We start from the raw sequence: 16,792 nt of genomic DNA on the forward strand, positions 1-16,792 counted from the left end.
GGAAATTTCGTAATAAGCTTGTAGGTCACCAAGATTTCACCTTTACTAAGTTTTCTTAAAGGAGAAAAAAATGAAGATGAAGAGAAAAGGTAGGGGATAAAGAACTAATAAAAATGAGAGAAATAAGGAGAGTGATTCAACATATTACATCATCCTCAATAAAGAAAATCAGCCTTTGAAATAAAAATGGTATAATAACCCTTTTAGTCCTTCCTCTTCCAATCCAATGCTAAAAATACCCCTTTATGCTTCTATTTGGGCCTAACCCAAGCCCAAACCCACCCTCAAATGGTCCAAGCTTTCTTATAAGTCTAGTGGGCTTATTTAAATCTTCTCGGGTTAGCCCAAATCTACTAACCCGGGATTAGGGGCATTACAATTCCAATTTAAAAGGTTTTCTATAACCATATTCAATACATATATATTTCTTCATATTTTTCATATATGATATACATATATCCTACAGAACTGGAGGACTCGACTCAAACTTGAAAATCAATTCACTAATTACCAAAAAAGTTTGAGTTATTCACGTTCTATTTTGTAACTCGACTCAAATTTGAAAATTTTTCGAGTTGAATTTGTAAAATTTTTGAGTTTGAGTAAAAAAGGTCAATTTTTTATAAAGTCGAGTTGAGTAAAAAAAAGGTCAATTTTTTATAAAGTCGAGTTGAGTTTTTCATACTCCTATTTATATCAATGTTTATAATTAAATTTTAAAAGATCTTGTATCGTATACATAAAATTTTAGGTCAGATGTAAAATCAGGTATCCTTAGTGATTAAAATGATGGTTGTTATCCCTAGAGGTTCTGAGTTCGAGCATGACGTTTGTAGTGTGTCTTGAACTTTCATTATCAAACAATTGAGAGTCTTTTGAATATATACTATCTTGTAATCATGTCATACTAATAAAAAGATTGGTTAGTTATAGAAATGTAAAAACGTTAACTCAAAATCAATGGATTGATTTTATTTAATTTTAATGAAATTTACCTCTTTAATTTTCTTAGTTTTATATTAAAGAAAATATATTATGTCAAATATATTTTTATATTATAAAAATAAATAATAAAATATTTATATCAAATTCATCCTTTCAACTGATTAATCAATATAAAAGTTTTTGTATATCTATATATTCTTCATTAGTCTCTCCTAATCTTAATTAGATTAATAAATATTTGTAGGATCCAGTTTTGGTTGTAAATTAGTTTAGTCGAGTTCGAGTATTGTGAAGCTCGATTCTACTCAAAAACTTTAAAATGAAGTTTGACTCGGCGTAAAACTTGCGAGTCTAAAATTTTTAAGATCGACTCGAACATAAAACTATGAATTGGAGTTCGTAAAAACTCAAAATGAAAAAAATTTTAAACTTAACTCGATTAAAGCTCAAACTCACACTCGAACTTGAACCTTAAAAACATAAAAACCTTATACTATATTTTAAAAAAATCGACACATAAAAGTTAATATTATTAATAATTTATTTTTACAATAAAATTTTTAATATATCATATTTTCAAGTTTCTCGTGAATTTTTCGAGTCGAACATTAAGTAACTCAAGTGATCATTGGTTTGATTAACGGATAACATTAATCATTGAAGGATCACTTGTTTAGTATTATAATCTTGGCATAATGTTAAAATAATTTTGAATATTTGACTATATAATTATTTTTTCTCTTATTATTTTAAAGTGTTTTATTTTTTAACTTTTTAATTTTTGTTAAAATAATTATTTTATGAAAAATATTAATTAATTAACTTTTAATATTTTTTAGTGATATAACATATTCATATATATTCAATGATTAATTAATTACTATTATCTCTTGAGTTCTCGGGTTTGAGCATCATATTTGTAAAGAATACAAACGTTTTTTTTCAAATGATTAAGAGAGTCTTTAAACAAATACTACCTTATAATCTCATATTTATAAAAGTAATGATGTAATGTAATAATATCACATCAATAATTTTTTAACTCAATTATAATAAAAATAATAATATATAACCCTTAAATAAAATCTCTTGATTTATTATAATACTGTTAAAATTAATTTATATTAATTTCAAAATCTGAAATAATTTTTACAATCATTTAGTTTTTTTTAATATTTATAAACCTAGATTTCAAGTGCCGATGAACTACAAATAAGACTATAAACTTATTTTAATATCAATTGGCTTAATATATAAACTTGTTCTAATATAAATTTGCTTAATATAAAAAAATGTCTAAATTATACTTACAATTAAATTTTGGTGTTTAAAGAATTGTTTGTTATAAATAAGTGGCTAATGTTTTATCCGTTACACTTTTAGTTGTCTACTGTTAAGTGATTTTTTAATAAATACTTTTAAATAATATTTTATTTAAAAATTAAAAAATATAAACGTGACACGTGTCACTTAACAGTAGGTAACTAAAAGTATAATGGAGAAAACATTAAACAACTATTTTTAACAAATTAATTTAAACACAAAAAATTAATTTTAAATATAATTTAAACACTTATTTTTATATTAAGCCATATCAATTCCATTCTTAGATTCAAACTACACATATGCTTGTCTCATGTATAGTACTTTTCATGTAAAAAGTTTTATTTTTGTATATGATATATATATTATATGTATTATTGATATTCCATTAAAAGTTGTGTTATTTTGTTGTGGTATATGGAAATGGTGGGTTTAAAATTTTAATACTATTTTTGAACAAAATAAGTAATGTTTTTTATGTTATCTTTTTCGATACCTAATATGTTACAATTGTTAAAGAATCATTAACTTACATGCCTCACGTACAAACAAAAATTAAAAAAAAAACTTAAAATTATCAAAGACCCCAAACTTTTATAAAATTACAACAAAAATTAAAATTTCTTAAAATCCTAATGGTAACCCCTTAGCATCGTCAACTATCACTAACATTGTCAGTCGATCAAACTCTCAACGTTGTACAACATTGTCAGGTGTTTAGTTTGATCACACAGAGTTGAAGTTTCAGTCGGTTGGCGACATTGGTGCCAACAGTAAGGATATTGAGAAGGATAAGAATTATATTATGATTGAAATTTTGAGTAAAACTCAAAATCTTAATTGAAAAAGGACACATATCAAAATAACAATATTTTAGGGATATTATTGTCTAAAATGAAATTAATTGTGCAATACTTTAGAATTTAAAAGTAATAGATTATTATATGATAATGATATTTTTCGTGAACTAAACGCGATAATAAAATTCTGAAAAAGATTAATCCTTCGTAATAATCATTTCTGTAAACAAAATGTTCCCTTAGAGTTTTTTAGGAAATTAGTTTTTTTAAAATATTTTTTAATTTTATAATTAAATAACATGATTTTTTTAATTACGATATAAACACTTAAGAAAACAAAATACAAAACGTACTTTGGATAATTTTTTTGAACAACTAAAATTAACTTCAAATACTTAATTTTATATTAATAATATTAATTACATATAAAATATAATTTTTTCAAATTAATATGAGCCAAACTCCCTGATTTGTTTTCTGGTTTTATGAAACAAAGCTGGGTCCGTAACGTGGCACAAGATTGGCCATAAAAGTCATCGAATCTCCAATGAAATTAATTTCAGCACAGAAATCGAAATCTATCCCTTCATGATCCAGAATCCAATCCTCACTGTCTATTCTCCGAATCCAACGATCATTTCCCGCTCATAACCTCAAACCATATCCACCCTTCTACTGCAAAATCAGAAAACACTCTTAACTTCGCTTGGTTAGTTGCTGGCATTTCTCATAAAAAGAAAAATGAGCTCCATTGCTTTCAAACCCTTCACCGGCCTCCGCCGTAGCTCCGCCGTTCCCTGCCCCAATCCTACCGCCACTCTCACCAAACCCGTCGTCAAATTCCACGTGTCAGCCGCCAAGAGGTCTCCAAAACTAAGCAACCGCAACCTCAGAGTAGCCATCATAGGGGGTGGCCCGGCAGGAGGCTCGGCCGCCGAAACTCTGGCAAAGGGCGGCATCGAGACGTTCCTAATCGAACGCAAACTCGACAACTGCAAGCCCTGCGGTGGAGCCATCCCGCTTTGCATGGTGGGTGAGTTCGACCTGCCATTGGACATCATCGACCGGCGAGTCACCAAGATGAAGATGATTTCTCCTTCCAACATCGCCGTCGACATCGGGCAAACGCTGAAACCCCACGAGTACATCGGGATGGTGAGGAGAGAAGTGTTGGACGCTCATCTGAGAGACAGAGCTAAGGAGAACGGCGCTAACGTTATAAATGGGCTGTTCTTGAAGATGGATATGCCCAAGAGTTGGGATGAGCCTTATGTTCTGCATTACACCGAGTACGACGGCAAGGTGGGAGCTACGGGATCTAAATCTACTTTGGAAGTCGATGCTGTGATCGGAGCTGATGGGGCTAACTCTCGTGTTGCTAAAGCCATTAATGCCGGAGATTATGAGTATGCCATTGCATTTCAGGTATACACTTTTTTTACCCTTTTTTGAGTTATTTGTTGTTCAATTGCTTATTTTAGCAGAGAATCCATGGATGAATTGATAGAAGTTAGGGTCATAATTGAACATCCATTCACATAACATGGGTGATTGGACCTGCAAAATCTAACCATAATACTAAATTGCGGCTACGGCTACGGCTACGGTATCCCTTCTGTGAATGTTACGGACTTTACCTTACAAAGTGATTTATTTCATAAAAATAACTATGATTTAATATTGTGGTTTGCTGTATCGACTTGATCTTGAAATACATTACGGTAGTTATAATTAGAGGTGCTCACAAAATCCAGATAGTATAACAGGTTTGGGAAAAAATTGGACGATCGAATTTTTTACCTGATTAAAAACCGGTTTGAAAAAAACGGATAAAAACCGTTTTTTTATCCGAAAAAAATTCGGTCTGGGTTTTAAAAACTAGCCGTTAATATAGCCTTTAGGAGGTTTTTTGACCTTTTTTTCTAAATACACCACTGGTTTTTTTATATCCGGTTTTTTTTTAAAAATCAGTTTTTTTCAAACCGAAACCGGTTAGGATCCGAATCGGTTTTTTTAAAATCTGGTTTTTTGGCTAGATCGATTTATTAACCGACTTGGTGCATGTCTAGTTACACTGTATTGCGGCCGCAAGCAATTTATACTATGTACCTATCCTGATTATTGGAATGTTTATTTTTTATATATATACGTGTGTGTGTGTGTGTGTGGAGTAGTATATTTGATATATCTCTTTAGTTTGAAAAAGGGTTTGACAAATCTCAAAATAGTTCATGTGCAAGGTGAAGTCTGAAAAAGTTGTTAGAAAATGGGTGTTTTACTTTAGTTGTAGTATTTCAATAAATGATTACGCTCAAAATCGTTCATTATGGGGCTTCTTTTTGCAGGATTGTTTGTTGTGCATTATAATTATAGAAAAACACTAATATATGCAGTTAAATATATGGTTAAGTGAAGAACATGTGTTCGGTACACTTTCAATCATTTTTATATGATGTTCAATTTCTCCTACATTCATGAAACCTCATTGTGATTGCAGGAGAGAATCAAAATCCCGGATGACAAAATGGTGTACTACGAGAATCTTGCCGAAATGTACGTTGGAGATGATGTCTCGCCGGATTTCTACGGTTGGGTTTTCCCCAAATGTGATCATGTTGCAGTGGGAACCGGCACGGTGACTCACAAGAGTGACATCAAGAAGTTCCAGCTAGCCACTAGAAACAGAGCAAAGGACAAGATCCTTGGAGGTAAGATTATACGAGTCGAGGCACACCCAATCCCGGAGCATCCTCGTCCACGCAGGTTATCCGGGAGAGTAGCCTTAGTTGGAGATGCTGCTGGATATGTGACGAAATGCTCGGGTGAAGGCATCTACTTTGCAGCCAAGAGCGGGAGAATGTGTGCGGAGGCCATCATCGAGGGGTCACAAAATGGGAAGAAGATGGTAGATGAAGGGGACTTGAGGAAGTACTTGGAGAAGTGGGACAAGACATACTGGCCAACATACAAGGTATTAGATGTCTTGCAGAAGGTGTTCTACAGATCGAATCCGGCTAGGGAAGCTTTCGTGGAGATGTGTGCTGACGAGTACGTTCAGAAGATGACATTTGACAGTTACTTGTACAAGACGGTGGCGCCCGGAAACCCATTGGATGATCTCAAGTTGGCAGTGAATACCATCGGGAGCTTGGTGAGAGCCAATGCACTTAGGAAGGAAATGGAAAGGTTAAATGTATGAGATAAATTATCACTAGTTTCGGTTATTTCTGTTAAGTTAAACCTTTTGAGAATGACGTTTAATTCTTGCTCCAGGGAGAGATTATATTATGTTTGTATTTAGAAGATGAAGTTGCACTTTAATTTATTACTATGTTCAGAATATATTGTATGCCAATGCCATGAAAATTTATATGATAATTTCTTTTTGTAAAAATTTACACAGTAAAGGTACTCCACCATATATTATTAATCAATAGCTCCAAGTATTTATACAAGTAATGAATAGCCAATTACTTGTAACATGCAAACTCTAACTCTAATGATTAACTAAATCTCAGCAATAACTAATTCTAACACTCCCCTCAAGTTGAAAATGTAAAAAACAGTTCTAAAACCCAACTTAGAAACTAAATAATCATGCTGTCGTGATACAAGACCCTTTGTGATGATGTCTTCAAGATGTTCAATTGATGCTACATGTACTGCATGGATTAATTCTTGTATCTTTTCTCTAATAAAGTGACAATTAATTTTGATATGTTATCGCTGCCGTCGCCGCCTTCCCCTTCCGTTGAACTCCTGTAGCTCTTCTGCCGTAATACATGCTTACTATGACAAGGCCATTTCCAACAACAGACTAATTTACATCCTGGGTCACATAATATTGGTAGTGATGTGGGCACCCACATTGCGCTAAGAATACAAAGTTTCTCTATGGTCGAAGCTGGGAGAGGAGAAAATGGGGACAAATCAAGGGTTAAGAACTTGGAGTGAATTGATAATTGAAGACGAGAATGAAAAAAAAAGAAGGGGAAATCGACGAGACTTACCTGTAACCAGAATGTTGGTCAAGTTCGGATCAGGCCACTAACAATTATAATTGATGGACCAACCCAAATACAAATGGAAAAGAACAGAAGTGGGGTGATGAAGTAAATGAGCTAAACATTATATCAACCTAAAGGACATGCATGAGTCATTAGATTATCGTTAGATGATTGTTTTGTTAGTACACATTACAGCTGTAATAGGGTGCATGTACAAATATAATACCTGGTACTGAATTTAAATTATCACTATATTGAATTAAGTTATCTTTCCGGAAATCTCGTTTCCTTTTCTAAATCTTCTATTCTTTTAATCTCTGTTTTTATTTTCTTCAATTATCGTTCTTTGATTTTCTTGGCTTCATGATAAATTGATAATCAGAACCACACCACAACGATTTCACCCAAACAGGCAGGCACAAAGAATTTTCAAAGATGGTTTCAAAGGATGGATGGCAACAATGGGTAGAATAGAGGCTAAGCTATAGAACAAAATAAGTGCCTCTCTAGAATATTGAAGATTTTAATGTAAAAAAGGAGTTTAATCTTCCTATCGAGATGTTGATTTTGTGATTCAAGCACAAATAAAAATCAACATTGTTCATCTTAAATCTATACAGCAGAACCATACCACGGAAAATGACACAGACTATTATGATGGATGATAATTATAATAAGAACAACTACACCGTCTGTACACTTGAAGAAACTTCAAGGACTAAAATACCCAAGATAAAATAGGAGATAAAGTGATCATTTCTGCAAATGTTGAGAGTACTTTTATAACAAGTAAATAGCATATGTGATCTTCCGACTATAGGACATTGTTTTTTTAGTACACTAGCTATTAAAAATTACAAAATGATCACCGATTATAATACGTTGTTTTATTGAGTCATCGACTATTAAAAGTTACAAAATGGTTACTCGATTATCCATATGCTCCAAAATCGTTATTTTATGTTAAAAAGTGACACATGTCTGAGCTAGACGTTAACTTGCTAACTGAGATATGATAAAATTATATTTTAATAATGTCTATAAGCACCGATGTTTCTTTCAAGCACTGGTTTGTCAGTATAATGTTTCAAGTACTAGCTCGAAGATATAATGTAAATGGAGATTTGATCCACAAAATACAACTAAAATGATTTTGGGATTAGATTTTATCATATCTCAGTCAATAAGTTAACGTCCATCTTAGATGACCGTAAATTTTTTAATGGAAAAGGACGAGTTTGAAATGTATGAATAGTCAAATGATTATTTTTGTAATTTGTAATAGTTGGAGGACAAAAAAAGTAGTGCTCTATAAGTAAAGGATCATCTTATAATTTTTAATAGTCAAGAGACTAAGAAAATAATACTTTATAGTCTAGGGACCATGAATATATTTTACACTTATAATTATGCAAATTTTTTGATTGTAAAATATAAAAGGGTAAATTAAAAATTTGGTAACTGAACTTTACTTTGTATCCTATTCACTCACTATACTCTAAATCTTTTCAATTTCCTCATTAAACTTAATACATTGAGTTTTTGGTCACTCAACCGTTTCCTCACTAACTACGTTATAAATAGGATTTTATATAGATATAAAATGATGTCGTTTTGGTAAAATTTTGTTTTCCTAAAACGGTTTCGATTTGACGCCGTTAGCTATTTAGAGACAGAGTGACTAAAAAAATAAATATATTAAGTTTAATGAGGAAATTGAAAACCTTTAAAATTTAATAAGCAAAATAAGAGAGAATAAAATTTAGTGATGCAATTTGTAATTTACCCGATAAAAAATTACATTTCTATCCATCGAGGCTCTAGGGCCAGCTGTGCGACTATATATTGAAACTTGCGTAGCTCTGCGGATTAGAATATTATTGTTATCGGCTTCGATAGGTTCCCAACCAAGCTTGCAAATTTGCAGGTTCATTTTTTTCTTTTCTATTTTCGTATTTATTTATTTTTACTTGTTCGATTAAGTTGGATACTCATGTTATTTCTATTTTGATGGTCAAAGAAATCTTAGAAATCGATACGGTTTGAATTTCGTCCTTTTTTCTTATGTAATTTTGTGGTTACCTTTATCTGTTGATTTCTTCTCCTTTTTTGGGATGAAACATGATATCATGAACTTATTATATCATTTTATCTGATATTGTAATCAGAATATATTAAAATAATTATGTTGGGATGTTTTCATTTTTTGATAATTTTTAATTGGCACTTTTAGTTATCTTACCAAAGTATTTGTGGATTATTCAACATCTTTGTTCTTAGTTTTGATGTCTATTTGTTTATTTAAAGTTGTTGATTTTGATGGCTCTTTGAAGAATTAGTGCATCATCCAATAATAATTTGTTTCAATTATTTTAAGATAATTTTGTATAAATAACTTAGACATGTTACAAGTGAAGGCATATCCATAATTTATTGGTGTTTGGTTTTTACCTATATATGATGGTTATTATGATTTGATTTGTTTAGATCTTTTATTTGATAAAGTTGACATTTGAATGATTCATTTTGTAATTGATTTCCCTTTGTTCTAGATTTGAATAGTTTTGATTTGAGTTATAGTTCGGAATAATCTTGTAGCCTGCTGCTTTCTTGGATTCTACTTCATCTAGTGATGGCTGACGGTCACGAGAGTGACAAAAATATTGAGATATGGAAGATCAAGAAGCTGATTAAAGCACTTGAAGCTGCTAGAGGCAACGGCACGAGCATGATATCACTCATAATGCCTCCACGTGATCAGATTTCAAGGGTTACCAAGATGCTGGGAGATGAATTCGGGACTGCTTCGAACATCAAAAGCAGAGTCAACCGTCAATCCGTGTTAGGTGCAATCACATCTGCTCAGCAAAGGCTCAAACTTTATAGTAAGGTTCCTCCCAATGGTCTGGTGCTCTACACAGGAACAATTGTGACTGAAGATGGGAAGGAAAAAAAAGTCACGATCGATTTTGAGCCTTTCAGGCCTATAAATGCTTCACTTTATCTTTGTGACAACAAGTTTCACACAGAAGCACTGAATGAACTTTTGGAGTCGGACTATAAGTTTGGTTTCATTGTGATGGATGGTAATGGGACTCTTTTTGGGACATTGAGTGGTAATTCCAGAGAGGTACTTCACAAGTTCAGCGTCGATCTTCCGAAGAAGCATGGTAGAGGAGGACAATCTGCCCTTCGTTTTGCTCGGCTTCGAATGGAAAAACGCCACAACTATGTGAGGAAGACTGCTGAACTTGCCACACAATTTTTTATCAATCCTGCCACGAGCCAGCCTAATGTATCTGGATTAATACTTGCTGGTTCAGCTGACTTCAAAACTGAGCTGAGTCAGTCGGATATGTTTGATCAGCGGCTTCAGGCTAAGATTCTGAACGTGGTTGATGTCTCTTATGGAGGAGAGTGGTTTCAACCAAGCAATTGAGCTTTCCTCAGAAATTCTGTCAAATGTGAAATTCATACAGGAGAAGCGCTTGATAGGGAAATACTTTGAGGAGATTAGTCAAGATACCGGGAAGTATGTTTTCGGTGTTGATGACACACTGAAGGCATTGGAGATGGGAGCTGTCGAGATACTTATAGTGTGGGAAAATCTGGACATAAATAGGTATCAGCTGAAGAATAGCACTACTGTTGAAGTTTTCATAAAACATTTGAACAAGGAGCAGGAAGCTAATGAGAACAACTTCCGTGATCCATCCACTTCCACTGATCTGGAGGTTATAGAGAAGATGTCGCTTTTAGAGTGGTTTGCTAATGAATACAGGCGGTTTGGTTGTAGTCTTGAGTTTGTTACAAACAAATCACAGGAGGGTTCTCAGTTTTGCCGTGGGTTTGGTGGTATTGGTGGCATCCTTCGATACCAACTGGACATGAGATCATTTGATGAATTATCTGACGCGGAAGTATACGATGATTCTGAATAGCAATCAATCAACTCAACCCCATTGATGGTGCAGAATAATGGGGTCAAGAGCAGAGCCTGCACCAGCGCTCGAGCTGTCGTGGATACCGCTGCTCCTTAGAATGCCCCCAAAGTTCTCCAAGCATCTAATTAAGATTTGGGTTTTGAAGAGTTCCATTTCTACAATGCCCTTTTTACCCATTTTTCATCCCATACTTGATGCCCATACAATGTTTATGCGGTGATGTTGCCGGAAAGAATGATGAATGGCTAAAATGTGTAGAGGCTTAGCTGGGAAGATATCTTAAAACTTGCTGGAGATTCCATGGGAGCTTCCTATTTTCTACGACCAGGGCCCTGCATGTATTAAAAACTGGTACTTCATGTCTGTGGTTATTTGCAGCTGTTTATACTTTCCAGAAATAAGGAGTGTTTCATATTAAGTTTGTTATTTTGTTGATGCCCCTACGTTGGGCTTTTGGTTTGTTTCATATTCTTATGCTTATTTTTACTCATCTCGCAGAGATGTAAACTGTGCTTAACTTCTAGACTTTTATGGATGTTATCTTTATTTGCTAGTGTTTTTGTTCAACCATTCATAGCTGATTAGAGATCCATTATAGGGGTGTGTTAGACTTTTCAGTATTTATTATGGACCTAGTCTATAGGGAGTTGTTATTTTAAGTTGTTATGCTTTCCATGATTTTAGGAATAAGTTGCATATTTTTTGCTTGTTTTGTTAGTTGTATAGCCTATTTAAAGCGGTTGTTTTGCACCACGAATAATATGATATATTCCTTCTAAATTATCTCATTTACTTTAATATGTTGCTCCCACAATAGTGGCGTCAAGAGCCAGGCTTAATTAGCGATAAAATAACAATTCTTTTTTCCCCTCCTTTATTTAACAAAATGGCCTCTGATAGTTTTGTACAACCATCAATTCCTCGCTTTAATGGTCACTACGATCATTGGAGCATGTTGATGGAAAATTTTCTCAGATTCAAGAAGTATTGGCAAGTCGTCTCTATGGGAATACCGGAGTCGGGCACATCAGCAACGGATGCACAACGATTAGAAATTGACGCTTTGAAATTGTAAGATCTTAAGGCAAAGAATTATCTCTTTCAAGCGATTGATCGTTCAACATTGGAAACTATCCTTTACAAAGATACGTCAAAGGATATTTGGGATTCGATGAAAAAGAAATTCCAGGGATCAACCAGAGCAAGGAGGCAGCAACTTCAGGCACTTTGCTCAGAGTTTGAACTTCATCGAATGCAATATGGGGAGACCATTTTGGACTTCTTCTCAAGGACGATGGTTATCATCAGTAAGATGAGAACATTTGGCGAGAAAATAGAGGATGTGGTTGTAGTTGAAAAAATTCTCCGCTCTTTGACACCAAAGTTCAATTATGTGGTATGTTCCATTGAGGAGTCAAAAGATCTTGATCTTTTGTCCATTGATAAATTGCAAGATTCATTGTTGGTTCATGAAGGAAAATTGGTGCAGCAAGATAATGCAGAATTAGAATTGAAAGTTTCGTCAGATCATTCGATTAAAGGCAATGGAGGACGCAAATCAAATGGCCACAATGACAGAGGCCGAGGTAGAGGTCGCAACAAAAGTCGAGGTAGAGGAAACTATGGTCATCGACAGAATTCAGGAAACCAATCTCATGAAAGATTGAGAAGATATGACAGTTATCAAACACAACCAGCAGACAAATCAAATGTTGAATGCTATCGTTGTCACAAGTATGGTCATTACAAATCAGAGTGTCGAACCACTTTCTCAGGTGCACATGGGGAAGAATCCAATTTTATTGGAAATGAAGAAGAGCAAGATGAAGATATATCGTTGTTGATGGTATGTCATGCAAAAGAACCTACCAATAAGCATTTGTGGTATTTAGACACCGGATGCATCAATCACATGAGTGGAGATAAGAGAATTTTTTCGACTCTTGATGAATCATTTAGAGATAATGTGAAGTTTGACAACAATACTAAGATCTCTGTGATGGGAAAAGGACAGGTAACAATTCTAAATAAATCTAATGTTACTCAAACTATGCTTGATGTCCTTTATGTCCCAGATTTAAAGACCAATTTGTTAAGTATTGATCAATTGCAAGAGAAGGGTTACGAGATCAAAATTAAAAATGGGATGTGTCAAGTTCAGGATGGAAAATCAGGATTAATTGCTCAAGTAGCTATGACAGCAAATCGAATGTTTCCTCTCCACCTCAATCATTCTACTCAGTCTTGTTTTGCAGCAAGCTTATCTGATTAAATGTAGCTATGACATTTTCGTTTGATCATCTCGATTTTGGAGGCTTACAAACGCTTAAACGGAAAAACATGGTAGTTGGCCTCCCATAGTTCTCTTGTCTTACAAAGGTTTGCTTGGAATGTGTGCTCAGTAAGCAGCACCGAGAACCATTTCCAAAAGGAAAATATGAAAGAGCAAGAAACCTATTGGAGATAGTGCACTCTAATATTTGTGGGCCAATTAATCCCATTTCTAATGGAGGTAAATGCTATCTTATCACCTTTATAGATGATTTGAGTCGAAAAAATTGGGTTGATTTTTTTCAGGAAAAATCTGAAGCTTTAACTGCTTTTAAAAGATTTAAAGCAATAGTTGAGAAAAAAACAGGGCCTTCTATACAAGTGTTGCAGACTGATCGCGGAGGAGAATATAATTCGCATGATTTCACTCGATTTTGTGAAGAGCATGGAATTAAAAGGCAATTAACAGCAACCTACACACCTCCGAAGAATGGTGTATCCAAAAGAAAGAATCGAACCATTTTCAACATGGTGCGAAGTTTATTGCAATGAAGCAAAGTTCCTAAGACGTTTTGGCCAGAAGCTGTCAACTGGAGCATTCACATTCTAAATAGGAGTCCAACTTTTGTTGTTCGAATTATGACACCGGGAGAAGCATGGAGCGGAAGGAGACCCGATGTTAGCCATTTCAGAATCTTTGGGTGTATTGCTTATGCACATGCCCCTGATCAAAAAAGAAAGAAGTTAGAAGACAAAGGAGAAAATGCATCTTTCTTGGTGTTAGTGAATGTACTAAAGCATTCAAGTTGTATAATCCTAGTACTAAGAAAATTGTCATCAGTCGTGATGTGATTTTTGATGAAGCAAAGTTCTAGTGTTGGGAAACACCAGTAATGCAAAGGAATATTACAACAGATTTTGATGGAGAGTCACACGTTGAAGATACTTCGCAGCCACCTAATGAGCAACAAGAAACAATTCAAAACTCACTTGAAGTTGCAACAGAGTCAACAACACCACGTATAAGAAGAAAACCTGCCTGGATGAGAGATTATGAAGTTCAAGGAATTGATCAATCTGAGGACCCATTAACTTATTTTGCTCTTTTTTCATATTATGATCCTTTCTTTTTTGAAGAGGCGATTAAACAATCAAAATGGATGATGAAATTGCAGCCATTGAAAGGAACAAAACATGGGAGTTAACTGAGCTTCCAAATGGACATAAAACCATTGATATGAAGTGGGTTTATAAGACGAAACTGAAGGAAACAGGTGAAGTTGACAAATGCAAAGCACGCTTGGTAGCGAAAGGTTATAGTTAAGAGTTCGACATTGATTACAATGAGGTATTCGCTCCAGTTGCTAGGCATGACACAATCAAATTGGTTATTGCATTGACTACTCAAAATTCTTGGCCAATTTTTAAACTAGACGTCAAGTCGTCATTTTTGCATGGAGACTTGAGTGAACAGGTATCTGTTAACCAACCTCCTGGCTATATTAAGTTTGGAGAAGAGCATAAAGTGTATAAATTAAAAAAAGCTTTGTACAGACTTAAACAAGCCTCTCGAGCTTGGTATAGTCGTATCGAAGCTTATTTTCTCCAAAATGGTTTTCAAAAGTATCCTTATGAGCATACCTTTTTTTGTGAAAAAGGAAAATGGTGAAAAATTGTTGATGGTCTGCTTGTATGTTGATGATTTGTTATTTACCGGGAATGATCAGACGATGTTTGATAAATTTAAAAAAATCCATGATGACTGAATTTGACATGTCAGATCTTGGAAGAATGCGTTATTTTCTGGGTGTAGATGTTGCACAATCAGATGCATGTATTTTTATTTCTCAAAGAAAATATGTGCAATAGATTCTAAAGAATTTTCAAATGGCAGACTGCAATCCGGTTGGTTGGTACACCAACAGAGACAAGTTTAAAGTTGGTCAAAGATGATAATGGAAGAGTTGTCAACAATACTTTGTACAAGCAAATCGTGGGGAGTCTGATGTATCTCACTACGACTAGGCCAGATATAACATATGTTGTAAATGCTATTTGCAAATTCATGGAACGTCCAAAGGAAATGCATCTTCAACCAACAAAAAGAATCCTTAGATATTTGCAAGGTACAATCGACTATGGAATTTTGTACAAGAAGGGAGAAAAATCAAACTTGATTGGGTTTACGGATAGTGACTATGCAGGAGACCAAGATGATAGAAAAAGTACATCTGGTTACGTTTTTATGTTAGGGTCGGGAGCTGTTTCATGGTCGTCACGAAAGCAACTGATTGTCACTTTATCAACGACCGAAGCGGAACTTGTAGCTGCATCAGCATGTGTATGTCAAGCCATTTGGATGAGAAAGTTTCTTGAGGAGGCTCATTTCAAGCAAAAGGGGCCTACTATTATCTACTGTGAAAATAGTTCAACCATAAAACTATCTAAGAATCCTATTTTGCACGGGCAAAGCAAGTATATTGACGTCCAATATCATTTCTTGAGAGATCGTGTGAATTATAAAGAGATTGATATGGTATATTGCAGAAGTGAGGATCAAATCGCAGATATATTTACAAAGGCCCTCAAGCTTGCAACATTTCAGAAGCTACGACAAATGCTTTGAGTTTGTAAGGTGACAAATGCAGGGAGTTAGAAAGGCATAAAGATTTCTTAGTTTAAACTGATATTAGAAATTAATATTAGTTTAAGGGAGGATTTGTTAGACTTTTCAGTATTTATTATGGGTCTAGTCTATAGGGAGTTGTTATTTTAAGTTGTTATGCTTTCTATGATTTTAGGAGTAAGTTTCATATTTTTTGCTTGTTTTGTTAGTTGTATAACCTATTTAAAGAGGTTGTTTTGCACCATGAATAATATGATATATTCCTTCTAAATTATCTCATTTACTTTAATCTGCTGCTCCCACAACAGGGTGAACCTCTTATACCAAGATTTGAATTCCTAATCTTATTTAAGATATTTACTGTTTTATCTCATTCGACCAAATTTTTGTCAGAATTCCACACTTGCGGATCTCAGATTTTTCATAATTTCAACATATTCTACTATCCTGCACAATTATAACAAATGTTAGGCAAACAAATGACTTGAAAAGGATGGACTGATGTACTGATTTTGAAAGCAATTATCGACCCAAAATAACCGATTTCATTGCTTATAGAAACTTCTTTTTTCCTATATGAATAGAAGATTATGGGGATTTACAGGCAGAGGCATGCATGGATGAAGATAAGCTTTAGAAGTGGATGATGAAACTTGCAGAGATCAATTTTCAATAAGTGTGCGCATTTGGGTTCACAAGATCGTTTGGGATATTCCTCGACTTGTATCTGTTCCTGATTGACCACCGCCCTTCCTTTATGCCTTCATTCTTTTTTTTCCTTGCAAATCGTTATGCGTTATGGAAAAAGGTAGATGTTGATATTGAAACTTTAGTCTTAAACTCGTTAAAAAATATTAAATTAAACGTCTATGTCGC

General features: G+C 34.1%; 1 protein-coding gene and 1 pseudogene across 1 annotated transcript; both read left to right on the forward strand.

Moving 5' to 3' along the window:
- The first annotated feature begins 3,731 nt into the window (after positions 1-3,731).
- Positions 3,732-6,408, forward strand: LOC120158728 (geranylgeranyl diphosphate reductase, chloroplastic-like). The gene is made up of 2 exons (XM_039169510.1): positions 3,732-4,493; positions 5,566-6,408. Exons 1-2 carry the CDS (start codon positions 3,810-3,812, stop codon positions 6,265-6,267), a joined length of 1,386 nt encoding a protein of 461 aa, XP_039025441.1. The 5' UTR covers positions 3,732-3,809; the 3' UTR covers positions 6,268-6,408.
- A 2,539-nt stretch (positions 6,409-8,947) lies between these two features.
- Positions 8,948-11,433, forward strand: LOC120158552 (annotated as a pseudogene).
- Positions 11,434-16,792: the final 5,359 nt, after the last annotated feature.

This window comes from Hibiscus syriacus, unplaced genomic scaffold, assembly GCF_006381635.1.
Source record: "Hibiscus syriacus cultivar Baekdansim isolate YM2019G1 unplaced genomic scaffold, ASM638163v2 tig00111330_pilon, whole genome shotgun sequence".
Taxonomy (NCBI): Eukaryota; Viridiplantae; Streptophyta; class Magnoliopsida; order Malvales; family Malvaceae; genus Hibiscus; species Hibiscus syriacus.

Bases quoted from the DNA above. Each gene is read 5' to 3' on its own strand.
- LOC120158728 (XM_039169510.1), top strand. From the start codon at position 3,810: ATGAGCTCCATTGCTTTCAAACCCTTCACCGGCCTCCGCCGTAGCTCC. The intron at 4,494-5,565 runs GTATACACTTTT...TTGTGATTGCAG, and splicing joins AGTATGCCATTGCATTTCAG to GAGAGAATCAAAATCCCGGA.